This window comes from Falco cherrug, chromosome 8, assembly GCF_023634085.1.
Source record: "Falco cherrug isolate bFalChe1 chromosome 8, bFalChe1.pri, whole genome shotgun sequence".
Classification (NCBI taxonomy): domain Eukaryota; kingdom Metazoa; phylum Chordata; class Aves; order Falconiformes; family Falconidae; genus Falco; species Falco cherrug.
This window is the reverse complement of record NC_073704.1, coordinates 8,084,717-8,111,917: the sequence shown is the minus strand read 5'-3', so window position 1 is coordinate 8,111,917 and position 27,201 is coordinate 8,084,717. Positions and strand designations below refer to the sequence as shown.

At 44.8% G+C, this 27,201-nt stretch overlaps 1 protein-coding gene across 14 annotated transcripts in view; it reads right to left on the bottom strand.

Moving 5' to 3' along the window:
• Positions 1-1,144: 1,144 nt before the first annotated feature.
• AGAP1 (ArfGAP with GTPase domain, ankyrin repeat and PH domain 1) overlaps positions 1,145-27,201 on the bottom strand; it is a 382,691-nt gene continuing 356,634 nt past the window's right edge. For all 14 annotated transcript variants that reach the window (XM_055719301.1, XM_055719302.1, XM_055719303.1 and 11 more), the window contains 2 exons: positions 3,222-3,477; positions 1,145-2,725 (listed from right to left, as the gene is read on the bottom strand). In XM_055719301.1, the coding sequence (XP_055575276.1) occupies positions 2,522-2,725; positions 3,222-3,477 (460 nt within the window). In that variant the 3' untranslated portion in view covers positions 1,145-2,521. The remainder of the gene's footprint in view (positions 2,726-3,221; positions 3,478-27,201) is intronic.

Here is a 27,201-nt window from a genome sequence, read left to right as displayed (position 1 = left end):
CCCGCTGTGTCCCCCCCCTAGGGGTGTAAAGCTCGTGAGCACCAAACACAGCGGGCTTCACAGCATCCCCTTCAGCTGCACATCAGATGGGCTGTCCCGCCGCCCAAGGACCACCCGTAAGTACCAAAGATCAGGGAGCTGCGTGGGAATGATGGAGAATCAGCAATTACAACAGACACCCTTCTCAGTTAAAAAAACCCCATAAAATTAAAAGTTATCCCAGTACGAAGAGAATCAGCTGTGGCCTTACTCTGATGCAGCCGGCCTAGGCTGGTTGAAGAAAGATCTCCTGCCCCCAAACAGTCAAAGATCTATACAGTAACAAAGTACAAAATGAGAACACCACCAAAGAGGAAAAGCTGGTCAATATACTCGTGCTTCCACCCGAGGTTCGCTTTTCTTCCACGATTTGATGATTTCACACTAAACCCGTCATTTTCTGACCTTTTTTCCCTTAAGATAGCCAGATTACATTTTTTCCTTCACATTTTGTCCACATACAGTTTATTTAGCAACTGCTACGCTCCACCATTTGTATGCTAAATGAAACCCAGAGCCCCAAGGAAGAGCACCACTGAAGGCTTGGGAAATACATACCAGCAGGTACATTTGCAAATTACTATGCTGTGTGCACCTCACTGCCTTCACATAATTGCTCCTTTGCCATCGAATTCAGTTGAGTTTTCAACTTTCCCCGTGATGTACCCTTCCCCCATCTTCACATTGCCATATGCCACTTAAAAAAAATCACTTTTCTGCCTGCCAAAAACCATACAGCCTGCTTCCCCTCATGCCAGAATCCTACTTCGTTGAAAACAGAAGAAGCTGGGATCTGCCCAGTAATACCAAAATAATCAAATCAAGTATTAAAACTTGGAATTCAAATGAACTGTCCAGGCTACTTTCACAAGCCATTTTTCTTCCAGAAAGCAGCCAAGTTGGGAGTCAAGCGCAGCCATGCCCTGCCCGCCACGGTGAAGGCTATCAATTCTGAACTTAATCAAATCTGATCTTCCCACAGCCAGGCTAGGGCTTTTTGTCTTGGCTTGTGAAAGCTTCGTGATTTCTGGAGTAAAATATATTTACAGCGCTGAGAAACAGCCTCTTTTTCCTTCCTAAAAAATCTCATACGCTTCCCCCCCCCCCCCCCCAGGCCAAACGTGCCATAATCTCTTTCTGATATGTTCCTCAAAGGTTTGCGATGGAAACAAGAGTTCACTGCTGGGAATATTGTCAATGTACACTGATCTGTAACGCACAGATCCTAACTAGTTGCACGTTATTTAGTTCACATCCATTACAGTTTATAAATTAAACAGAGATGTCATCTTCTGTACAAAAAAAAATATCAATGCATATTTATGGTTTTTTTATTCAAATAGATTTTACATACATATAATCTAGAGACACAATACAAAAATCTGTATAAGTTAGGCAATGCATCACAGGAGTGACCAAAAACTCAAGACATTTACCTTGGCAAAATGACAGAACCTATTTCTGCTGGCTGAAAAAATATTAGCCTTTAATGCGTTTATTAATTTCACTAAAAGTACTTGAAATGTTTTTCCTTAGCGGTACTCATTATTCCTTTTTGTGTTTCATAGTTACTCTTATTTATTTTTTCCATTTTGTTTTTACACCAAGGAGACTGCAGTCAAATAACACTCAGCAACTCATTTCCTCTCTTTGGACTGAAAAATTAAACAGATACTAAATTATGACAGTGAATTTAGAAAGGAGGGCTCCAAGGGCTTGAAAGAACATGTCTGAGATAATATGATGCTTCTAAGAATATTGCAATCACATCCAAGCAATCACCGAAGCGTGCCATGTAACTACCTCCTCAGCTAATATGCTTTTTTCTCCGTGATGACTAATCATGTTCTATTAAACAGCGGTAATGCTGGAAGAACTCAACTATACAAGTGTAATGAAGCCAGTATTCTCCCCGGACAGATTAGCTACAACTGATTTGACACATACCATCATAGGAGCTTCAAACCTGACAAACTCTGTGCTTGCTTCTGATTTATGCCGTCAAGCTCTTCAGAGAAGAGAATGAAATCCAGGCGTCGTGTTTGGTAGAGGTGAAATGTACTGATGTGCTTAACTGTCAATTATGGAAAGTCACCATCTCTCCTTCCTTCTCCTCTCGCTCGCCTCTCCCTCCGCCCCTTCCCTCCACGCTCGGGAAGCCTGCATCCCCCCCCGGGGACGACCGCTCTCCCATGGTCCCGGTGCCACGCGCGGTGCGTCCTGCTCGACCCACGCGCTCTCGCCCACTTGTTTCCATTCGTTCGAGAGCTGTCACTGAAACAACTGCTTTCTCTGCAGCCCCTTTTGCTCCTTCTCATCCCCTCGCGCTCTCCAGACGCGCCGTTTCCGGATGGGACAGGGATGTACCGAAGGGAAAAGGGAAAAGGAGAGTTACCAGACTCACAGAGCAGAGCTGTGATGGGGATGGAGGAATATGAGGCTGCGGATGTAATTCAGGTCAGCGAATACACGAGTGAGCTCCTCAGATGATGGTGGGCATCCTTCCGCTGCTGTTGTTCCGGTTATTGTTCTTCCTGGACAGGTTTGGAGTGGCCATGAGGACGAAGCGCTCGTCGGGGCAGCCGTACTGGAGGAGAACGTCGATGCACTCCTGGCTGGAGGCCTGCCGGGCGTAGGCCAGCGCCGTGTTCCCGTGGGCATCGCGCGCCATCATGTTGACGCCATACTGCAGGAAGAAGAGATGCGGTGTTGGAAGACGCAGTGCCAAGAGAGCGTGAAAACGGAGGGAACGGATTTGGGACCGAGCTGTTTGAGCTTAAGCGAGGGTGGGGGAGAGGGGGAAGAGGGAGGGGTAGGACAGCCGCCTGAGAACGTGAGCGCAGCAGCACTCGGTCACATACGCAAAGGTTGCTGCGAGGAGAGAGTCTCATTGTGTGGAACAAAATTTGCCACAGCAGCGTTTCAAACAGGTGCTTGGGGAATCTCTCCTTCCTCATGTCCTACGCTCTCCTTTATTTTCCATCAAGCAGCAGACAGGCAGAAACACACTTTTTTATCATGGTGCTCTCTTTTGAGAGCACGCCGGGAGGAATGTCTGGACTCAGGACATCAGCAAACTCTTTGTGAAACCCTCAGCAGTGGGCCTGGGAGGTCCTGCTGGGGGTCACAGCCCAGCCAAAGCCAACCCAGCCAGCCCCCTCCCCTGGGCACCAAGTACTTACCCAAATCAGGAGCTGCACTAACACCACGTTTCCTTTCCTGCACGCCAAGTGGAGGGCAGTGCGCCCATCACCGTCTCCGCAGGTCTCGTTCACCTCATCCCGAGTCCCGTGGGCAAGGAGCAGGATGACTGTCCGCAAGTCCTCCTCGGCTGTAGCCCTCAGGAGATGCTGGCCCAGAGAAAGCTCCAGGCACTGCAGCGGGGCAAGGAAGAGCTTCTGCTCATATTTCGCACGTATCCAGAGCTCTTTTTCTTCCCTAGAGAAGCCAAAGGAGACAGGTCACTCTAACCTGGCTTCGCTGCCGCCAAACGGCGGCAGTTCAGCTACCAGGATGCCAGCAAACAGCAGCTAACAGGAAAATTATTTCCCCTTCAAAATTTTGTCATGAAAGCAACAGTACATCCACACCTTATATTTGCAGCAATATTTGTGTCCCTCACCTCACTGTCACTGAGCCATATTAATACAGCACCTGAGATCCCCCTCGGTGGGTGCCATGCCTATGGGGTCATAAGATTACAAGAGCCAGGAGGTCTTAAAAAACCCTGGGCTGCCCTGAGGGCTGGCAAGAGGTCAGTGCAAGAGCCCTCGCCATCACGGAGACCAAAGGCAAAACAGGCGGCCTAGCTCCACATGAAGGTTATGTTGCAAAACTGGTAAAAGAAAATGGACCAAATTTCCGTCTCTAAGCCCCGAAGTAACCAAGCACCTGGGCTTGGATTTCAGACAGAAAAGCAAGCCCTGAAAGACGCAGCCTTGCTTGCAGGGGGTGCTTTTTCCTTCTACAAGTGGAGTAGTTTCCAATGGAAAAGGCATTGGTTGGTTCCTGTGTTTGTTTTTTCAAAACGCAAACCACCAAAACAAGACTTTGAAGCACCACTTCCTCCTGATACGTCAAAGAACGATCAAAAGCTTTCTGGGTGCTATTAGGTTTCAGGAGAACAAGGACTACAAACAAGTCCCTCAACTCTCCATTAAAAAAATTACCATACAATTAAATGATCTAAGAGATCTAGCCCCAGACAAAGTCCCATTTAGAGGTACCTCAGGTAATCTGTTCAGCCTGCGAAAAATATATGCACCACCTAAGCCAGGCGACCGGTTACTGGTGACAGATTTTCTGCACCGTAGTACAAAAGGCAAAGCTGTGTTTACGCCTTTCAGCCATGTTTACACTACTCCCAGTAATCTAGTGTCAGGTTAGCCCTAATCTGTTTTTAAATACTTATGTAAACAGATCCTTCCAACAGCAAATCTGGATTAGTTTTGCATCATTTCCTGGTACATGCGGAGTGACCTTGCTTTGACCTGCCTGGATGCTTTCAGGCACAGCTTCCCAAAGCATGTGCTTCTCTGCCCTGACCACAATTTACCCTACAAACAGGTCCAGGGCTTTTTTTGTCAGAAAAAAAGTGCAAACAGAAAATTAACACAAAGAGTGCTTCGTGTAAGTCAAACCTTTGGATGACTCCTGCAAGCTGAAAGACACACCAAAAAAACATTCGGGGAGCTGCAAATTTAACCTTTGATGGCAGGATCTGATAAGCAGAGTATCATTTCAGGTATTCCAGATGGAGAGGAGGAGGAAGAAAAGGACTTCTGTTACTACTGCATCTTTAATTATTTTTTTTTTTTTAATTTGTATTTTTAAGGTAAAAAACCAAACCAGAACCAGTGCCATGAGGAGGATAAAGTAACATACAATTATTTACAATCAAACAGGCATACTTGCAACACTGTAACAGTTCTACTTCCAGTATCCATCTAGAGTATCAAGAATGTTTACCAAACACCTCCTATGTTTTTTAAACATGTCTAGAGCTATTGAGAGTATAACCAATATATCCACTACACATTTAAAACGTGCCAGACTGAAAAATGAAGTGATTCAACCTGTGCTGTTCTACAACAGTGGCACACATCAGGGCTTAGGGAATTTATTTCTCATATGCCCATACATCCTAAAGGCAAAATACACCTCAGACATGTAACCGATAAAACTTTTTTAGCCTAGTCAAGAACTTGCAAATGAATCCCTGCCCCCCCCCCCCCTTCCCCCCCCAACATCTTTTGGGTGATAGTAACTTCTGGCTCCTGTCAGAGCATTGGTTGCTGCGATCGGCCTGGCTTGAAGAGAAGTTCCCTTCTGTTTAGAAAACAAGCTGTTATACACGAGTCTCCCATATCTAATCACAATTCACCTTAAAACTGTAACGGTGACGCTATGACACATACCGAAACAAAGACAATAATTGCCAAGTTCAGGCGGAGGCTTTCAGAGCTGCTGGTTTACAAACGTATTGGCATGAATTTCTCATTTGCTGTGCAATCGCATGGGAGCAGCACAAAAGCAATCCTGCTGCAAGAGAGCAGGATAGTCACCAACTACCCAATCCTGCTCAGATTTATCCTATTGTCTCAAAAGGCTGGGAAGAGAACAGAAAGCCCCTTTACAAATGAACCTAGCAGGAAGGGGAGCACGCTGCCACCCGCGTTAGTGATGGAGAGGATGCAAACAGTCCTTCCTTAAGGCACTCTCCTGCAGTAAGATCAAGTAACCCATAACTGCTTTGCATTAATGCTGACTGTATGTTCTGGTCAGGATTCATCCCTTAACCAGAGGAAACCTGATGCAGAACCGGGAAGCAGCTAAGGAGACCTCGGGTCCCTCAGGAGATGCTCACTGGGGTGGCTGGCCAGAGCAGGACCCTGCAGCCGGCAGCAGGCTGGGCTACTGGGCTACGCTCACCTAAAAATTCAGCCTTTGCCTGTGGTTATTTTACCTCACTTCAGTTTTCCTTTTCAGAAAACCCACCTAAATTTTCTTGACTATGTAGGGCACCAAAAGGCTCAATCCTTTAAGGCCCAGCTCTACTTCTGGAGTCACAAGAAGGGTTGTGGTGGGAACACAGCAAGCACTACAAACAAAAATACAGGTGTTTTAAAAGCCTCAGACATTTGGGGGCAGCACGTCGCTGACATCGGCCACTGAGGGAGACAGGTCTTACTCACCTGGGCACACGAAAGATAGCTCAGTTGGATTTCCTGGTAGAAAGCAAAACTATTAGAGAAGCAGGAGGAAAAAAGCACACTGGCCCACGCCTCATGGTCAGCCAAAATGTAGAGGGACTGTTTTTCCCTCAGTATCTAGAAAGGCAACGTCCACAGACATCCTCCCTACATCTCTGGCATAAAATCATTTTGTTTTGAATGGGAAGTCTTGGGGACTTTCCTGGAAGACAGCTTAAGCTCCGCGGCTCGCATTCATCTCAGAAATCCCGACAACAAGACATAAATACTGTAATTGTTGCTCTGATGCCCCAATTTCACTTCTGGGATCCACAGCTTGTCTTGGTTGAGGTTTCATTTCCCCCAAGGAAGGCCAGTCCAAGAGCAGAGTTGTCAGCAGTAGATCACTTAACCTCATTGCAGTTCCCTGGAGGACCACTGTTCACATCCCCTGTTAGCTAATGAGCTAAAAAATGAATTATTGGAGCGGTCAGCAATAAGCAGGAAGAGGAGGCACAGTGTTTCATTTCAGCCAGCACTGACATACCTTTAAATAAATCAACTGAATAAGAGTACAAGGAAATGTGAGGAAGAGCAACTAATCAGGAGAAAGACACTGAACCAATCCCTAAAAATAAAGGAAACGCACACAGGCTAGTAAATATTTCCCTCCTTTTCTTCCCATAGCTGTAAAGTTGTAGCTTCCACTCTAAACGACCGCCTCGATACCAGAGACTTTCAGTCGTAGTTGTCAAAGCCAAAGTAAGATTCTTCTACTGAACTTCTAAAATCCAGCAGAGTCCTTTCCTCGGGACCAGATTAAATGGTCCCAATGATACCTAGTGCTGGAGAATGTGTGAGGATGTTCCTCATGTTCTAAAATGACTTCTCTTCAGTGATCATGCTAGCCATGATTTTTTTCAACGCATATGCAGCAAGGAATTAATAGATTATAAAACTTCTAGATAAACTTAAGAAAAAAAAAAAAAAAAGTAAGATCAGACTTGCTTTGAGGCTTTTATCTCTGAAGGTATGCATTCGAACCCAGACTGCTGATAGAAACTTCAAACCTCACTGGTTATACATGGGCCAAATACACCAGAGTAACACTGCAAGTTACTCTGCAGTACCAGGAGAGGAACGAGCCACGAAGCCTTGGCCAAAAAATACCACCAAGCTCTTTGCTCCTGCAGGAGTCTCCACCACTAGTGAACCCTGAGTTACACACAGTGGTGTGAATAACGAAACCTCTGCCATGGCAGCAATACTGTATGTAGGTAAAGGGTTATTAGAAACAGATGAAAATTTCAGTTCTCAGTTTATTTTGATCTAATTAGGTGCTTGCTTCTCAAGATAATGTCCAATTATTTAAATTACTCTGCCAGCCACATCACATCATTATTATCTGGAAACATAAATACCAGGCACTGTAAGGGGGAAGGGCTAACTAGGTAGCATGAAAGCATGCAAAAAGCAGATTTGCTTAGAGCACAGCTTTGCTCCAGGAGCTACACTGCATTCCCCACTTGTGGATTTGCACCAGAGATGCTCATTTAGGAGCCCACTTCCTACACAGCTCGGCCCTGTAAAGTGCATCATGTGGCTCTTCCAGCCCTCTTAAACACGTGAGGTTTTACACCTGACAAATCGGAGCAGAAGCCTTGCACCGCTGGTACTGACCCTCCATCCTCCTCCTCCTCGCTCCCGCTCACCTATGCCTTCAACTTCATTTGTTCCTCACATACACCCGGCGGAGAGGCATGAAAGGCAAACACGAAAAGGATGTGCAAGGTGGAAATAAAAGCCGTGTTCATATGGCAACTCAGAATTGATTGTGTAGGCAACACCATGCGGGATGGAGAGCCTGAGAACTTGCCATCAAAATTCAACAGCTCCAGCGCAAGTGCAGTCTTGTTCTTACCGAAGTGATAACAAGGATGACAAAAATTTTGTGTCACTTGCTCGTTATCTAAAATTGCTCATCATTTCTTAAAAGGCTCAACGAAATTTTGAAAGATTGCATTAAAATCGCAATTGACAGCAGGTATTCACCATGGCAGAGCATTGGTTCTCACCATCAGAAATGCCAAGCAGGCTTGGTGCAGGCATTGTGAAGTGAAGTTTTATCCTCCGTACCTCTGACAACACTAAAAAGCTCTTGAAATTTTTTATCTTTTCCTCTCCTTTCCTAAATAAAACAATTCTGTACCTGAGAGGGCCTCTAAATGGTCTCTCCAGCATTGCCATGCAGGTGCCGTGCCCATGCGTTGCCATTTGTGGTCGCTCACTGAAGTACAACCATTTAACAGTAATAACCTGGCCAGCTCACCAAGAGCCTTACCAAATTTTCTCTCCTGTTGGCCAGCTGACAAGGTTAACGCATCTCTTCCAGGAAAATCAACCCCCCTGTACCTCCCAAACTCCCGGAGAGTCCCTGAGTAGTGTCATTAGCTTTGTGGTCCAGCGTGCATCACCTAATGGCCAGTGCTGGGCAGCTGGCTGTGCTGGGGCTTGCTGTTTAAACAAACCCCACCGCGGCGACCCTGCACGCATCCGATAAACCACATCGCTTTGGAGAGCTGGCGATGCAACGTTGGGATGGGTAAAGGAGAAACATCGGGGGAGTGGGGGGGGGGGGAGACAGGATTGAAATGTTGGGAAAGGTTCACGATGTTTTTAATTGCAACTAGCAAAGAGGGGAGAAGAAGAGAAGGCAAGAAGAAAGGGCTAGCAGCAAGGAATTTCCAAAGTGTCTTCCTGCCCCAAGCAAAGCAGGAACTGGGAGGAGAGGCATGGAAGAGGAGCTGGAAACAATATGCTGAGAAAACACAGGGGCTTCCTCTCTCTGCAGGAGAAGACCCCACTCTATTGCAAAGTAAGTGCTTAGCAGTTGACTGCTTCCTAGCATGCATGCCTTCTCTCCCCGGCTGCGTTGCTAAGGGAGAAGGCGCACAAGCCCACCGGGGATATATAGGTCCCTGGCAAACAAGAGGGCTCCAGACAGCAAACAAAGACCGATGGGTATTTATTCCTTAATTACGAAAAGCTTTTACGAAACAGGCCACTGTAAATCCCGCCTGCCGAGGAAAAGGACCAAGATTTATGTGTGCTGGGGCAAAGAGGAAATAAATATCTCTCTGGCTCCTGATCAATATTATGAGTGTTTTGCCAACCTACAGGGTGTTTTATGAGCTGTAAGGACAGAAAGGGATCATTAATAATTAAATAAAGTCAACCTATTAAGCTTATTACTTCTTACAAGTTACACATCCCTGACGGATGAAGACCAGCCCTATAGGAAAGCCGTAGATAAGCCAACCCATGTCTGGTCTTGGACTCCGGACCAGGACTCTCCCAGGCAAGCGGCGGAGTAACCCAGCCTGGACGTGATTTAATGACTGTCTTTGCCAGGGAATTATCTGGCTGAGGACTGTGTTCAACACACTAACAAACCTGCACGGTTTTGTCCGCTAGCAAGGAGAGACAGAGAGAGACGATTCAGTGCCATGAAAGTATGCCAAATTCAAGTTACTTCTCCTACCATCAGACAGACCTATTCAAGCAACCAAACCGCAACACCAGCCCCCAAAGTCACGAATAAAGATGGTTTCCCATCAGGAGCATGTCCAAAGCCCCTTGCGCTGTCAGGGAGCTGCTTTCTGAAGCCCGCGGGTCAGGATCTTCTCCACCATTAGCTCTACTACATTTTCCAGTTTTCCTTTTATAGCTGTGTGTTTAAGGTAAAAAACCAGCCCTACTGTGCATGACGGACAGAGATCACTCAGACATGCAGAACTGCATGTGCTTCTCAAATTAATCATGTCTTGCACGACACTTACTAGTATAATCGTAATTTGGATTCAGCGGAGCTTCTCCACTTTCTTTACCTTCTCCTCAGACAGCACCCCCCTACGCAGGGCTAATATTTCTGTACTTCTAGGTTAGCCTTCCAGTGATGCCACGGAGTAACCAGCAGCTCTCCCTTAGGTGTTAAGACACCTGCAGGATTTATTACTGCACAACATTAATTACCAGCCTGGCTGAGACATCAAGGTTTACTGACTTCAGGCTTTTTAGATAAATATCCTGCAATTGTGGACTCTGATATATCACACAAAATTGCAGCAAGCTTATGTTTTCATTGCACAACACTCAATCTAGTAATTTTTAAGGTATACTTGATAAAATATATCACACCTGAGGTTTACTCCATATAAAGTAAAAGCTATGTGACATACAAAGGCAGGGAATACTGCAGACACTAGGAAAAGGCTTATTAAGTTGAGGAAAAAGATTGTAAGTGTGACAACTGTAAGCCCTGCAAGCTGGTTAAGTCTTTTCTCAATACAAATCCAAGCTTTTTTTGTTACGTACAACTATGTGAAATGAAAACAGTCCCTAGAGATTTAACAAAAAGCTTGAAGAATGCCATAAATTGTATGTTTCCACTAACTACAAAAGCCCCAGATTTTTTTTTAAGCAGCATTGGCAGCAACATTTAGGAGGAAAAAACCTTAACAATGGAGACCTCTAAGGATTTTAAACAGTTAGCTTGGGGAAAGCAATTAAAAAACCACTGCGAACAGTGGAGGAAGATGGGCTTTTGCTAAATGTGAGGACAGACCTTATGAGAATGTGGAATCCAGCAGCCATGAATGACTACTGCCTGCCACCCACCCTCTGCCGACCAACAGAAAAACTCAATAGAGCTCATGATCTGATTCCTTTCACCTAGATACTGATGTACAAGCATATAAGCAGCCACGTGAAATTTAAACCAAAACACATCACTGTTTTGGCTACCAAAAAAAAAAAAAGAAGAAAGAAAGAAGAAAGGCTAATAAGTGAGTTATCACTGTATGGTTCTAGATACATACGTGGACTGCTTCCATTTCTTGGGTAGTCAACCTCAACACTCATACATACTAAAAATATTACCTAAAAGAAGCCCAAAGCTGCTCTACAACAGTTGCATGGAAATACTAAGACCAAGGAGTATATTTGCTTCTTGCTTGTTTGCAGTAAATATATATATATATATATGTATCTGCAAAGATTAGTAATTGCAAAGATGTATCTAATGCATTTCATTATTCATGTGCAACCATACTTAACCTGATGTCTTAAGTGTATAAATCAAATTGCATTGTGCCGGTACCTAAACACAGACCGGAAATTTCAATTTACAATTTGATATACAGTCACTCAGGTTAGAAGATTGCATTAATTTGCAATTTGTTAACACTAATTGTCTCCTATAAGAAGGCTATACTTAATGCAATAGTATTTTAAATATAGCTCACAAAATCATTACATACTTTCCCCCCTGTTTTTAAGGAAAGGTATGAAAATTCCATTTGAAATCAACTTTCACGCAAAATGTGGCAGTAGTTTTCAACAGATAACGGAACTAAAAATGAACTATTAGGAAATGTTCTGTGGAAATGAAGGTAGTCTGTTATCTTGGTTATTGGTGTCTAAAAATCTGGCAATTTTCACCCCAAACCAGGCTTCTGCTTCCATATTCATATTAAAGGAAGCTGCTGTACAGTACTCGAAGGGTGTGTGTGTGTGTGTGCGCGCGCGTGACATACAAATATTTCAATGCATAAATCTCAATAATCTGTGCCAGGTGAGAGACGGAGCGAGGTAGCCAAGTGAGGTTCCCACAGACCCTGAGTAATGTGGCATGTAACAGGGACGTACATCAGCGATGTGCTTTCCAGTGGCTCCTCCCGTGATGCGACTATCACAGCGCATTAAGGATACCATAACAGTCGCTGATGTGATCTGCTTTGGAACGTATCACATCATAAACAGATGAGAGAAGAGAAATGGAGCTTTTCCTCTGCTCGTAATGCTGTAAAGTGGAGAAGTAGCATAACTATGTGTGCACCAATGCCTTATAAATAATGAGAGAGGGGGAAAAAACCCTCCAAGGTCTACCCAAAGGGCTGACAAACTTGCAGCACAGACATTAAGGAGATCTCAAATGAAAGCTTGCTTAGCGCACAAAGGAGGCTTCAATGATCCAAAATGGAAAAAAATACGTTGTGGGCTGCAGAAGGGGAACACAATCTTTACCCGAGGATCAGGACCTGGAAGAGGACAGTCTAATTACAATGCTTCGCAAAGTGCTGATCCTTTGTTACCAGTAACTCCTATCGTTTGGTTTACCAGGAAAAATGAAAGTCCTTTCAGGGGGCTTTAATATTATCTTAATTCCAGCAGAAGCAATAAGATTATACTCTTTGGAGTATTCGGAACCCACCCCCTCCCAACATTACACTGAATTTATCTAAGACATAAAAGAGAAAATACAAGTAATAAACATTGTATTTGAGCATAGACTGTGAAGAAAAACACATTTGGAGCAGTGAGGAAATAAAAACAAATGCTGGCTCTGCACAAGTCAGTAGTGGAAGGCAGGCGTGTTTGCAGCTGAAGGCCTAGAGGGCTGAGAAGCAGCCGGACCATCCCTGCAGGCAGCACTTCTGGGACCCACCTTCTTCAGATGCTGCAGGGACCTCGGCCCAGCTCTTCCCTAGTGACTTGGAACGCTCCCCTTCGCACCCCTCACTTTCCAGCGTCTCCCCATCAACAATTCCAATATACCCCATACCCTCCTCTTCCTCCCCGACACATCCTCCCTTCTCCACCAACACACCTCTGCCTGTTCCACTGCGCCACCCCTAACGGTTACTTCTTCAGCTGCTTTGGCTGCCTCTTCCATCTCACTGATGCTAAGGACTCGACAGAATCTGTTAATGTCATCAGACTCTTCCATTAGCTGCATTTTTTTAATGACTATTCTTATTTGGCAAAGATGATGCCTGTCTTGGCAAGTTAGACCTCCCGAGGTATTCCCTCCCTTCACTGAGCGATGGGACTTCCCCCTACCTCAGCTTCAGTGGGCTGAAGGTGTTTGCTGCCTTTCTAAACCCACAAATGATAATTAGATTAAAAAAGGCTGTTAGTACATCAGCTCACATCTCTGAAAAAGCAAGAGAGGTGAAGAATTGACTTGAGTAACTAAGAACTAAAACCAGAAAAAGACTTGAGAAATCCTCAGCAGATAACATCCACAGAAATCCACGAGGTTTCCTCTACACCTAAGAAATGAAACCTCAGCTGTTAGTTTTGTCCGTGCATTTTCAACAACACAACACGTAACATTGGGCTTGCCCAAATGTGCCCCGAAAGGCGAGATTAGAAATGGACTCAGCTTTCAAAAGACACTCGAGTGCTCAAGTACTGCTGAGGCATTTCTAATTGTGCACCTCTGCCTATTAATCACTTGCAAACCTTTAGGCTTTTATGATTTACAAGCCATACGGCTGGTGCTTAACAGTGGGAAACCCACATAAAACCTGACAGCAAAGAAAATCTGCACCGGAGACGCCTGCCAAAAGTGACAGCAAGTTCCACTTTGAGAGCACCTCCGGAGAGAGGTGTGCAGGGATTTCAATGCTGTGTGCCAGAATTGACGCCAGAATTAAAGAATTACAGTCCCTTTCCCAAGCGCTCTTAGTGCCTAAAGTGCCCTCTCTCAGCCACCGCCCTGCAAATCCCTCTTCAGGACACATTTGGAAATAATTTGAAAAAGATAAAATATCCCTATACCTGTTATCAATTAGAAGAAACATGTGAATATTATTTTCTAATTTGTGACTCAATCTTAAAAGCAAAGTCACTGAAATAATTACATCGGCTCCTGAATATTTCTATTGTGCTCACAGAAATGAATAGCGGGTACGTCCTCTTCTGCCCGATATGCCCCAGGGCTGAATGTATCAATAAGTACCATCAGAGCCCTGAACGTGAACTGCCAAAAAATTGTAATTTCTGGTTTGTGGCAGCTGCAGCCCAAGGGCTGCCAAACTGATTAGTTACCTACTAATGGTCTTTGTGCAACTTGGGTTTGCGGCAAGGAGGTGGGAAGAAGGAGCAAGCCAAGGAGGATAGAAGTTGCACAGTAAACACACGGTGTTGGAGTTGTCCACTACGCAAGTGACCAACTCCCAGCCGGCCGTTGATGTACAAGTTCTAAGCCAGGATTTATGAGAGCGGCGATGTAGGCTTCTTTTTAAAACCCAGACGCAGTGCGACTTGAGTGACTAACTCCTGAAAATTGGTAATTTCCTGGTGGTTAGCAGGAGAAGGTCTGCCAATGGGAAAGCAGAAGCTGTTAATAAATTTATAGTGCGTTATATGCCAATTAGACCCCTTCAGCCCTTCAAGAGGCAGCACCACCAATCAGGTTATCATTCCACAAATGTACTCTTTAGAGCTGATCTCATCACAAATCAATCCTGCATTTAAAGTGCAATTCTCATTAGTATTACCTGGGAATGCACTTGTGAAACAATGCAAGTGGGTATTTTTCTTCTCCCCTCGAAGTGCCCTTCACCAATGCCTTGTGCACAGCTATTTACTTCTCGTACACAGTCGTGTCTGAACTTCAAATGGTAAATAATCATTCTGAATACCACATTAATTCTACATCGAACCAGATTTATTACACACGTCATACTTGGGAGTTTCACCGTCATTCACAAGCCAGCCATGAACTTCTTGGTTAAATTACATCCTTGTATCTAACCATGCACCATGCAATATTCTATCAATACTGTTACTCAGAGCAGATCCCTCAGCTTCCCACCCCGTGACATCCACAAGGGCTAAGACACCCAATGCTGCTTCTTTGGGCATTCAGAAAAAGGAAAAATACAGAAGCAGAGAGAAATAAATAGCCGTAGGGTTTAGCGTCTTCAGCATATGTACAGATCTACCTCTGGTCACAGCTTAAACCACATCTTGGTGCTTATAGTCTACGCAAGCAACACTGTGTTTTGGAAGCTTTGCCAAGCAACCTTGTCTTCATTTTCTGCTGAACAAGGCTAAAAAGAGACTTTAGTTTCAGCTTTGTAACCTATGGCAGTACAAAGATGCCTCCTGGTCAGGAACACGAGGCGACCCCAGTCACTGGGAATGCATTTTCCTTTTCTTCTCCTTCTCAAGGGAGGTTCAGATCTTGGAGAAGTGCACCCAGTAACTTGAACGAACCTTAGGTGGCCGCCACATATTTTGATTCAAAACTACTTTAAATTTGTTCTGATCAAGCTACACACTTTGTGATTTTCTCTTGCCAGCCGCCACAGCATGGGCGCAAGCAGCAGTCCAATGTTGTACGACCATAGTTGTTTTGGCTCTAAGTGCTCAGGATGTTCTTGTGGGGGCTCAGGAAAAGGGCTGTGGGATCTCCTGAGCTTGTGCCATGAAGAACAAAACCACCACAGACTTTCACGGTGCTTCGTTCTCCTCCTCCTGCACTGGGATGCCCAAGAGCATCAGGATGCGGCAGCCCACGTGGGAAGCTCACCTCGCTGCGACAGATGCAACATCCATGTAACATGGACTTATGGAACAGGAACCTTCTAATGCAAGAATTACCAAAGGAATCTTCACATCCCTTCTCCCTCTCCTGTGCAGCCAGGTAAGCTCATCTTTAGCCAGGGTAGGACCAAATTTCACTTGCCAAACTGCCCATCATTTTAAATTTTGTGAAGGCTCCTTACAAAAAATAAATACTTCGGAAGAGCAGCGTGCGATGCCTCAAGCCTTGGGCTGTCACCTGCATCTTATTTCTACTTAACCTCTTAAATAACATTGGAATTCACTTTGTCCCCTGATGGGCGCCGTAATGAGAACCACCTGTCAATCACGGCTCCATTAGCCTGGACAGACTTTCACTTCCTGAAACAATTTATTGGATTCCCAGAAGCGAATGGACCTTCTTCCTTTTGAGGCGGGTTTTTTTTGGGGAGCTATTCAGCGGGAGCGGGTCTCCCTTCTGTTCCTGCTGAGCGGTCATTGTTTCCCCCGTTTGCTCATGAAAACGGTTTCCTGAGTTGACCCACCTCTTCTTGTCCCGGGCAGGCCGAGTGTTTGCCAAAAACTTCTTTCGACTGTTCAGTTCACCGGCGCTATACAAAACCCACCAGCTGTTTCCAGCCGCTGGGGCAGGGGAAAAAGCAATCGTGCTGTTAACCCCTTCGTGACACCAGCCCCTGCAGGAGGAGGTCTGCTGCTTGGGTTGGGCAGGGGTTGCATGTGGACGTGCCGGAGGGGCACGAGCCTGTCATCCTCATGGCAGATGAGCGGGACTCCAAGGCAGCTCCTTCTGACTTGGGAAAGAAATATCTGCTCTCATTTAGTGTGAAACTGGGTATAATTTTGTTTTCCTCTTCCTTTCTCTTGGTTACACTCAAATTGCGGCTCAAAGAAAAATCTTACTAATAGCGGCTAAAACCACTTTCGTTGAGACATTATCTTTAAAGGAGTATTTTCATTTCCCTGAATGTGTGCAGTCCTTATGAGGTTCATTTGCAATGCGCCTATCTGTTTTGATGAGATAATAAAATGTATTTTATTGAAAAATATTTCCATTTTCCCCCAAAGGAATTTAAATGGTCAGTTAATCTTTCTGCTTCAGAACAACCCACTGAGTAAATAAAAGAGGGCTCAAGATTATATAAACCAATATTTTTTTCATTCTAACACTGGTCTCGAAGACTGAAATACAACTGTAACTGAGCATCGGAGCCCTTTTAGTATAAATCAGTTTAACTTTTAGCCTGGGAAAGAAAAAGAAGGAAAACAAGACGATAGTTATCTCCAGCCTTCTGTGATTCTCAAGTCAATAGTAAATGGGGGGACTCGTTAGTGCCATAGTGATCCAATCAGGATGAAATTATGCAGTCATGTAAGAAATAATATCTATTAGGCTAATTTAATCAACGAATACTTTACAGATGAATTAGAATGCAGAATCCAATTATTTCAAACATTTGGACTGTCAGCCGCTGTGTTTTTGACGCGGTGGAAGGGGAGAAAAGGAAGGTTTAAGGATCCTTTTAAGACGAGGGTGGCTGGGCTGTATTTATAGCAGGAGAGCTTATAACAGCAGAAAAACTGACAACTACAATCAGCACCTTCCGCGGCTCAGAGGGCTCGCACCCAGGCGGCTCTAATCTAACCCCTCTCCGCAGCTCCCGGGGCACCTTCCTCTGGGATATTGGTACGGACAGCTTGATTTGCTATTTTCAGTGGCTGATATAATTACTGTCTCAAGACTTGATAATTCCCTCTTGCCAGTCACCCTTTCAAACGAAGGCTTACACTCTAATTACAATAGGTCTTTTTTTATTTTGAAGAGAAGATGTGCCACTGCGTTGGTGCAACATACCCTGGCACTGCAGAACTCCCATCGGTTGCACACAAGTGTTTATTCCCCTTGAAAACAAAGAGCTTGCTTTACAATGCCAAACAAACAGAAATGGTACGCACGTAATTACTACTACAAGGAGAAATCAGTTTAAAATGCAACTGGACTCGAATGGGAGAGGACAGAAGAACTGAGGGCTGTGAGTACACACAAAGCATATCGCTGATCCAGTACGACTCAACACCTGCTTTGCTGATGCTTTGTCTGATCGCAAGAGGACCATAACACTCACCAGAAGACCGCCATTCCTCCACCAAGATGACTTTTGGATTGAGTCCTTGCCACAGAATAAAGGCACAAGAAATCCTGCATCCACAACCTCTCCGTGGAGAATTTCCTCCCGAATCCGCTGGGACCGGCGTTTCACAGAGAAACAGAGCAGTCACCCTCTGGCTGCATGTGAGAAGTCCCCTCAGCACCTTTCATAGTTTAAGGTGGACTCAAGGCCCCCAGCACTTCTCCAGAACAGGTGAAACATCTTACACACGCGTCTGTACCGACCAGTCCCATCACACGGGGCCTGCCCCTTGCATTTACTATCAGAGCAGTTATTTCAAGAACTGAAGATGGCAAATGAGCATGTTCTGCCCGAGTCTACAGGATAAAAATCACTTTTCCCCCTGCTCTCGTAATTAGTACACAAGCTACTCCTGAAAGCTATTACTAGCTTGTGCAGAACAAAACAAGGCTACAAGCAAGTGATGAAGTCTTTAACTATCTCCTGGACTATCCTTCCACAAAGAGCTGAATGAGCTTCATACGGCAGCTGAAACTAAAAATTCTGTTGGCTTATGTATTTCTTTTGAGTATTTGAGCAGTATCACGAAGAACACAGAACACCTTGTGCCTGCTGCAGAGTGTAGATGCCCCATTGCTCTGTGAGGTCTGTGCTGCGATTCCCAACGTACCTGCGATCCAAACATTTTTCTGCCCTGTCATCTGGAGCGGTTAATGGACTCTGTCATTGACTGGCTCTTGCTTATTTAAACATTTAATACTCTTCTGATGCCCAAATTATGCCTGTTTCATGTGATGGATTAGTGCAGGATACAGCAGTGACAATTTTCTGCAATCTGTGGAATATCAAATTTTGATTACTTCAGGAGGAAAAAGTAAAGTTACAAGTAAACTGTTTTGATTGATACGGAGCAGAGGAATACTTAAATGCGGTGGTTCATTGGAAGCCTTGATGAATGCCTGGCAGGACTGTGATGAGTCTCCACAGAAGACATGCAATAGCTCTGGGAAGATTTAAGATATTTATTGCTCAATATAAAACAAAACCAAGTGAGATGAGAGGTGAAGTAGCACAGGGTGATTGCAATCTGCTGATCAAGACCAAGTGCAATTCTAATTTTTGCAGAGCAAAAACAAACTAATTTTCCAGCTTGCCTATAGAACACTGATGGTTATTTTAGGAATTTCAGATGCTGCCTTTCTTCAATGAGGAAACGAGGATCATTCCAGATTCAGGTCTTCACAGTGGCGGTTGTTCTGCTTTTGGGTGGTAAATTATGTAGCAGTACCTTTTCAAGATAAAGACAGAAGACCCCCATGGGCACCGTTCCTTCCAGCAGCAGCATTTCCAGCTATGAGACGACTGACGTCAAGCTGAGAAAGGTTTTCCAGAAGAAGCATTCCTAGCGTGGTGATCTGGCTGCTACTTGCTGAAGTTTGTACGCACTGATGTCTAGTAGAAGTACTAACTTTTGCTCCAAAGCAAGGCGTAGAGCTTCTCTGAAGAGCCAGGCTGCTTTCTTATCAATTACAAGTCTCTCTTACTCAGGGCTTCGATGGCAATAACATGTCAACAATCTTCTTGTGATGGTAGAAGCAGATGTGACCCCTCCACTCTGAAACAGTTGCTGAACCGTGTCTTTGTGAAAATCCCTGAAGCTCTCCCCGACTGTGAGCAAGGAAGGGACCTTCTATTGAAAGCTTCTTCCCACAACAGTTCAGACTAAGGGGCTCTTCTGACAGATACAAGGAAGAAAAAAAGCCACCAGTGAAGAGTATGGTGCATTTGAAGGGAGGGTTGCATCAGAAGCACCTTCTCCCCCTTCAGAGAAGGGAGCTCTCGCCCGAGTCCACAGTGCTGTTTTGCTATTAAAAAAGGCACAGTTACAGTTACACGGCAAAGAAAAGGGATTTTTTTTGATTTGCAGTTTGCTATTACTGGGTGGGGTTGATGGATGTTTTGGACAGAAGAGTCTGAAAGGAGGCTTTGTGACCCAAGATGATTAAAACAGTTGTCTTGAGTGGAGTTTGTCTATTCTGAAAAAAAGTGGGGAGACTCCAGCTAATCCATCAGCAATCTACCGCTGGCAGACAGATGCACTGATTAGAAATGACAGCTTTGCAACAGGTTTGAAATCAAAGTGCAGTAAAACTAGCTAGCTGTCGCATGTTGTTGAAAAAGCTGCCCAAAAGCTACAACTACCCCGGCGATTTTCGCTTTTTCTAGCTTACTTACTCCAAGAATCAATATGTGGTGTGATGGGAACACGAGGGGCTTTGCTAGCCCCTCCAAGGAGGGGTCCTCCAAGGAGGATGAAGGTGATTCTGGTAATAAACCAAAGGATGCTCACAACTGTATTTGCAAGCTGAGAACACGGTGACTTTGGAGGATGCTTTGACACTTCAGATGCAGAGCAGGACCCAGTGACAGGGTCTGCTTTTGCTGACTATCAAAACAGACCACGCAAGAGCAAAGGCTAAGGATCTGTTGTCTTCCCTGCAAAATGCTTGGACTTCCCAGGGCTATTAGGCTTGGCCATCACATGTCCCAAATCACTTGCCCTCTGCTGATAACGTTCAGGATGAGGTCCTTAAGCTGTAAGTAATCAACCCATTTTGTCTACTGTAAAAGGTTCTTCCACCCTCAAAAAACCCCACAGCCTACTGATTATTCTGAGAACCAAACAATGTTGACAGACCTAGCTGGGTAATTTTGACAGCTTTTATAGTGAAAAATAATGTTCCTATTATCGATGTGATCTGGCAATTAAAATGCATGTTTTGATTTCTTGTCAGCATTAGGAAATTTTGTATTTTCCATCTGACAAAAGCCATGCAGCTGCCCCAAACAGTCAGAAGGAAGTCTACTACGTTTCTGAGCATTTTTTATTTTTTAGCTCATGGATCAGACCAAAGAGGATGGACCACTGAGAACTGCAGGGTCAAACCCTAAACTGCATCTTGATGGGAACTGATCCCAGTCCTGCCTTGTCGAACCATGCCCAGCAAGCTGAGTGCCAGCAGTCCCAGCAATACCGCTGTTCGCTTGCAGTCCGTCTTTTGGGAATCACTTCCACTTCTGAGGAATACAATAACCTGGCAGCTACCTCGAATCCTGCCTGGATGGTTTGGAAAAAGCTATTGCTTCCTTAGAGATCAAGTGGGCAGCAGCCCCTTAACAGGAACAGGTCTATGAGCTACCACCACATGTCTAATTAATGACCCTGCCGGTCGCAGCTGGAAGAGCTGAGCTGGGGGTGATTAATTAAATTAGCTGGCAGAGGAAATTACAGTGGAAAAGCCAAAGTTTGATTGCTCCATAATTAACCACAGTGCAAATAATATCTGCATCTATAACTTCCAGCGATGAGATCAGAAGCCAATTGAATTTGGCACTGATTGAAGCTGTAAATATCCTGTGGTGAAAAATGATAGGTTTGTTCTGAAGGGAAAACTTACAGAAATGGACATCCAGCGGATGCAAGAGGGGAGCAGGGGACGTGGGAGGAAAGAGCACTGGAATTAGATCTTGATTTCAGCTGATTTCTGTAGTCTTCTGGAGCGATGGAGGACTCGACATGAAACAGGAAGAAATATTTAAAAAATCTGCTATAGCTGCTGAATGCTTTGAGATTCCTTATCAGAGATTCAGAGAATCTAGAAAGTAAAGCCAGCCCCCTAGATCACTGGGTCCTTTGCCCTGCTCCCCATCATGTGTTTACTAGTGGTGGGTTTCATAGCTTTCTCTCCGAGGTGACTGCACAGCTTGAAGTAACCACTTGAAACACTTCTGCTCAACTTCACCCCCTCCTCCTAGGAGCACTTTCTTGAACCACAACACCCATTTTTCCAAGGAGCGTATCACTTCCAAATGCCTGCGAATCCCTCTATCCCCCCATGATTATTATCATTCCACTAACCCCCTTAAGCATCTCCTTCTGAAGATACCCACTGAAGACTCAAAACCTTCCTTATCGCTCTTCTCTGAAATTCCTTTTCTAATTTGGCAAGTTATGGTCACGACACGCACCCACCTCGATCCCTGTATCAAGCGGAATTGTTGTGAGACTTATCCCACTCTCCCTGCTGCTGTAATTCTGGCTAAAAGGAAGCTCAGATTTCTAACCAAGGCCTAAGATGCACTCCCTGTCCCCAAATGAGCCAAAGTTTATTTACATGCTTTGCAAACTGCTACCCAATATACTCTTGGATACAAACTGCATATTCCAGAAAATATTTTTTAATTTTTTTTTTTTTAAGCAGTGAAATGAGTTTTCCTGAGTGTTGAACTAATAGAGAGAGGGCACTATATACATATACAAAATAGTATTTCATATTTTACATGTTATTTTGCTCTGCCTGATAAAGATACGTTTGGTAAATATACACACCTCAGACAAAACTGTACTTACCAAGACGCCATTAAAAACCCAGAATCAACTACTCTGAGGCCAGCAAGAACTGGACGTTAGCAAAAGTCCCCCAGATTGTACTGCAAACCCTGAAGAAACCTGGAAGCAAGCAATTTAAATGAGAGCCGACTGCTGGGTTTGGGCCAGGCAACATCATTCAATCTACTGCTTTCCGTGGAACACCCAGGCTCTGCCTACACGGCCAAACACAGCAGTGCAACACGAACAGACGTGTAGGTTGGAGCAGCTGGTGCCAAGGACCCTATACATTAACGATCCAGGGGCATTACCTTTACCTTTAATCGAGCCTCATACTTTGAATCAAACATACCCAACTATACAGGATGTCCCAAGCACCACAGGTTGGTCCCTTATGTTCAAAGCAGAGCCTGGAGCTAACACTGGGTGCATGTGGAGCTTCCAGGTGGGTTTCTCCAAAGGGAATCGGGTTTGTATGGACCAAGACCATCCTGTGAACCAAACTAGTGCCTTCTCCTGCTCCAGACCAAAACACTTGTGTAGATATTGGCACCAACTTCGCAGTCCAACCCTCCTCACCAGGTCTGCTGCCTTGCACCGAGTGGTACAAACAGGCCCATGCAAAAGCTATTGCAGTTCCTCTATTTGCATGAAAACCAAAGCACGATATTGACTGCAAACACAAAAGTCCTGCTCTGCTTTGTCATTTCTTTTTGACTGATCTGAGAGCCCAGACCAATCATAAAAAGTCTGAGAAGACTTCTCAAAGTACATTAATAAACAGCACAGTTATTGATTGCTGTCAAAGAAAATAGGCACATTCAAATTTACAAGCTAACCTGCCCACATACACACTCATAAGCTGTCCATTAAATACTGCTTGACAAATTATTCTCATGATTAACTGGAGGCTCAACCAGTTTCCCTGCAGAGAAGCCAGGCACTGCATCCTACTTCCCTCCTCAGAAACACACAGCCCTGCTCTTGCTCAGCGAGCTGCGTTACACACCTTCCTGCAAGACAAGAAGCTCTGTTGAGCCCAAGTTATTTGTCTCAGATTTGAGGAGTAATAAAAACAGCTTCTTCTTTATTGCTACTTTATTACTCTTGTGCTGTCAATACTGGTTTTTTGCTTTACCTTGAAAGCCTTCTGTGTAGACTGGATTGATTCCTGTATGCCCCACTACAGCAGCGATGGTCTGTCACCTCTTGCCTGTTAAAAATACAAACCAACCCTCTCTGCCCCAAGATGTCACATACACTTGCCTCTTAATACAGTATCACGTTTGATGTTCATAATTTTTTGAAGTGTTTTTCTCGCACTACTGAAGCATCCTTTCTGTTCCACATCTTAACACATACACTGGTATCCAACGAGCTGTTTGGCTCCACAAAAATGCAAATGTGACAACAAATGCCAGCTAAAACATCTGATTTGTACATACATTGATTTCCTGAGTCCCAAACTTTATCAGAAGAGTCACTTTCTGGACACTCTCTACTATCATCTCTTTTTGAGTGTTCTCGTTGCACATTCCACGCATCCCTACAGCTCATCTGCTCCTCCACATGTCCCCTCCAAACACGCCGAGATCCTTGTAAACCACCCTACATCCTTAAAAAAATAATTCAAAATGTCGGTGACTTCTTTGTAACAGAACTGCCACCTGTCACACAAAACGGATACTTTGGATTTTAAAGGGACCTTTGGCTGCTGAGTTTATCTGGCCTCCAGATACGTTTCAGGAAGGCACCAGTGAACCTGTGTGCCAGTGACACGCTGCTGATCTGCCACAGGCAAAGGGCTTCACAAAGACCGCATTTTGAAAGGACATGAATTAGAAAGAAATTCCACAACATAATTAAGAAATGTTCCCCTTTCCCAATTCCAAATTCTCTGTTGGCTTTAATTAACTTGCCCTACAGCAGTAAGCCAAGCAATGAGGTTGGTGAACTCTAAAAAGTATAAAGAAGTTGTCTGCACAGCTCCTATCCCACTCACATTTCAAGCTATGGGATGTTCCCCCCTCCCCCCCTTTTTTTTTTTTAAAAAAAATGTGGTTCTTTAACATATCAACTCATCATTGTTTTATAGCCTGGCATCCTGGAGAAAAACCTGTATCCTGCCTGCCAAATGCTAGTGCCAGTGGAGTTCTATTTAAATAAGAAAGTGAACAAGAAAAGATCCAACCAAACCATAATTCAACGTAAGACCTACATTACACCACAGGAGGGAACGGCCATTATTTCCAGAAGTGACCTGATGAGATGAATGATTTCACTGTGTGCCTCAGAGGGGCCCGATCCTCAGCTAGAATGCGGGCAGATCTTCTGACCCCCCCAGCCCATTAACATGTTGCAGACCATGGTCTGCGTCTTTCCACAGCCTGGAAACCTGTCCTTTGTAACAGATAGCACTGGAGATCACCAGCCAGGCTAATCTAAGGCCACAGTGCTCAGCCCGCCTCGGCTCACAGATACCCGATGATCCGAACGGCGAGGAAAGGCTGTGTGCAATAAGCCTCTGCCACACACGGTCACCCCATGTGCAGGCAGGGGGCTGGACACTTCCCAGAGACCCTGGGGTACCTGCCCCTGTGCGGGTCACACGCAGCGTGCGTGCAGCACGGGCACGCCGGTACATCTTCGTCTTCTCCCAAGGGGTGCCTGACAAAGCAAGCGCTGACCTACACCAACAGTCTCCCACTGGGGATGGTGTCCATGGCAGCCAGCTGGTAAACCACAGCTGGGTGCAGCTATACCAACCAGAACTGCAGTTCTGACTGCTACTCTTGCAACTGCAATGATATTTTAAATCCATTAAATCTTCTATTTCTCCTTGACTGGAGGTCCGAACAAGTGACTTCCATTTCTGTAGCTGTTTTTTCCCCCTCCTTTTTTTGCCTTAATGCAACATGCCAATTCAAGCAATCTCAGGTAACTATTTATGACTGGTCTGAGCTGTGGGAGTTGCAAAAATGACCAAAGCAGATCTGGTCTGGAAAGGCTCAGACAGGGCCACACGCGTGTAATTAGCAAAGGATTAGAGCTGCAAACTTTTGCTTCTTGAAATGAGAAAGGAAAGAAGTCAACTTCCGGATGTTATCTCAAGCTGGAGGCTGAAGATACCCTTCAGTTTTACAGTGACACAATCCTATTCTTTCCACTTGCGGAGGAGTCTTAAAAATGTTAATTGACGTTGTGATTTGATTGTGCATGCACCTCTCTTTTCCAAGTCTGCCTGATGCTGTAGAGGAGTGAAAATACGATGAAACCATCACTTAGAAATTCTGACCTGGATGAAACCAGGAAAATTTAAATCTTTTGGGGAAAAAGAAAAGTTAGCTGGGAGATTTCTAGGCCATGACATAATCATCTGTTCAGCATGAAGACTTTTTGAAGCTTATCCCATCCGTACCTTTTGAGGCTTCCCAATTATTAAGAGATGGCTTCTTCTCACTACCATACGTCTCTGCAGACTCACACAAAAAATGCTTCAGTGACAGGACTTTGCACCGTCTGCACAATCTAGTTAATAAGCACAGTAAGGCATTTCATCTCACTCTAATTCTTACCCTCTAAAGGCGCCGATTCGTCACCTGTGTTCACCTCAACATATTTTAGCCTGCTACTTAATTACTTCAAAGCTAGAGTGATGGTGGTCTTATTTCTTCTGGTCACTCTTTTCTTTCAGGGGCTCACTGCCGGCTCCCCCACAGCACCTGCACATCTAAAAATCCAGCAGTAAGCGCATTGCCTCTGACCAACGGATAATATTTGAGAGCCGTGGGGAAACTGCATTTGGGCTGATGTGTATATCAAGTTTCAGTCCAGTCAAAAGCCAGCACCATCTTTTCACTGCTGCCCTTTTCATTTAGTTATCTTACTGAAGTCTTATCTCCCCAGTCCCTTGCCATAGGCTACCAGCTTCCTGCAGAGCCAGAAACAAAGCTCAGTCTTAAACAAAGGAAAAAAAAAGGAAAAAAGTCACAAAAGAAAGTTGGTCACAGTTACTGTTATGGAGCCCTGCAGGTTCTGTAGCCACGACCAAAGCAAAGGCATGCTGCTGCTTCCGTGCCTAGTGTCACTGGCCAGCAAAGCCACCAGTAGCACGGCAAGGCACTGCCTTTTTGTAAAGTACTGTTAAGCATCGCCACTGCTGGTTTTAGGCATGCTCTTTTCTCTGCTGTACCACCAGCTCAAACAAAGCCATCTGCCATCCAAACAACCTCCGGAGGCTGAAACGGTCAAAAACAGTGCGGGAGGATGAAGGAACACAACTATCGCCATCGCTAGTGACGACTACCGCAAGCTTGTTGCCCATACAACACAACCTTCCCCTAACGTCCCATCTGAGCTAAGCCCGGGAAAAAGGTAACGTGAGGACCACCCTCGCCACCCTCTCAGCCTGACCAGTGACAGCCTGTCCTCAGATTTAACCACAATTGGTTTATAAATCTCTTAGCAGCAGAAAAAGCATGTAGAAACGTTAAAAATAATTTCTATAATAAAGCTTCAGCAGCACAAACCAGGAATAAAGTGGCTTTACTTTAAGTGCTCCTATGCCACATATAGCAACCAATCTGAACTATACGTTTAGTTAAACCACTTTACATTTGGTGGGACCTGACACAGAAAGACAGCCACGACCTTAGGGCAGGAGAAATGAAAAGAACAGGTTAAACACCAAGTACACAGAAAAGCTTAACCTCCCCCCGCCACAAACCCCAAACAACCCCCCCCCTTTTATGTAAGATTTCTTTCTAACAAAATATGTATTTTTTAATATGCCAGATATTTCCCTTGCCAGCTAAGCAGCTTTACTGAGCTCCTCAGCAGCAGCAAACACTTGACTTCCAGTACTTTCCGAAGTTGAACGCCTCTCACAGATGAGCCTTTGGATCTGACTCCAGGAACCTCGTAATAGCTGACGCTTGGCATTTGGCATTCTTTTTCCTCAACTGCCTTTTTTTGGCCTTTTTATTATTACAAGTTTCAGCCTTGCAAACGTCTGAATTTTGATAGCAACACAAGTGTTAAATGCTTTTCCTTTCGG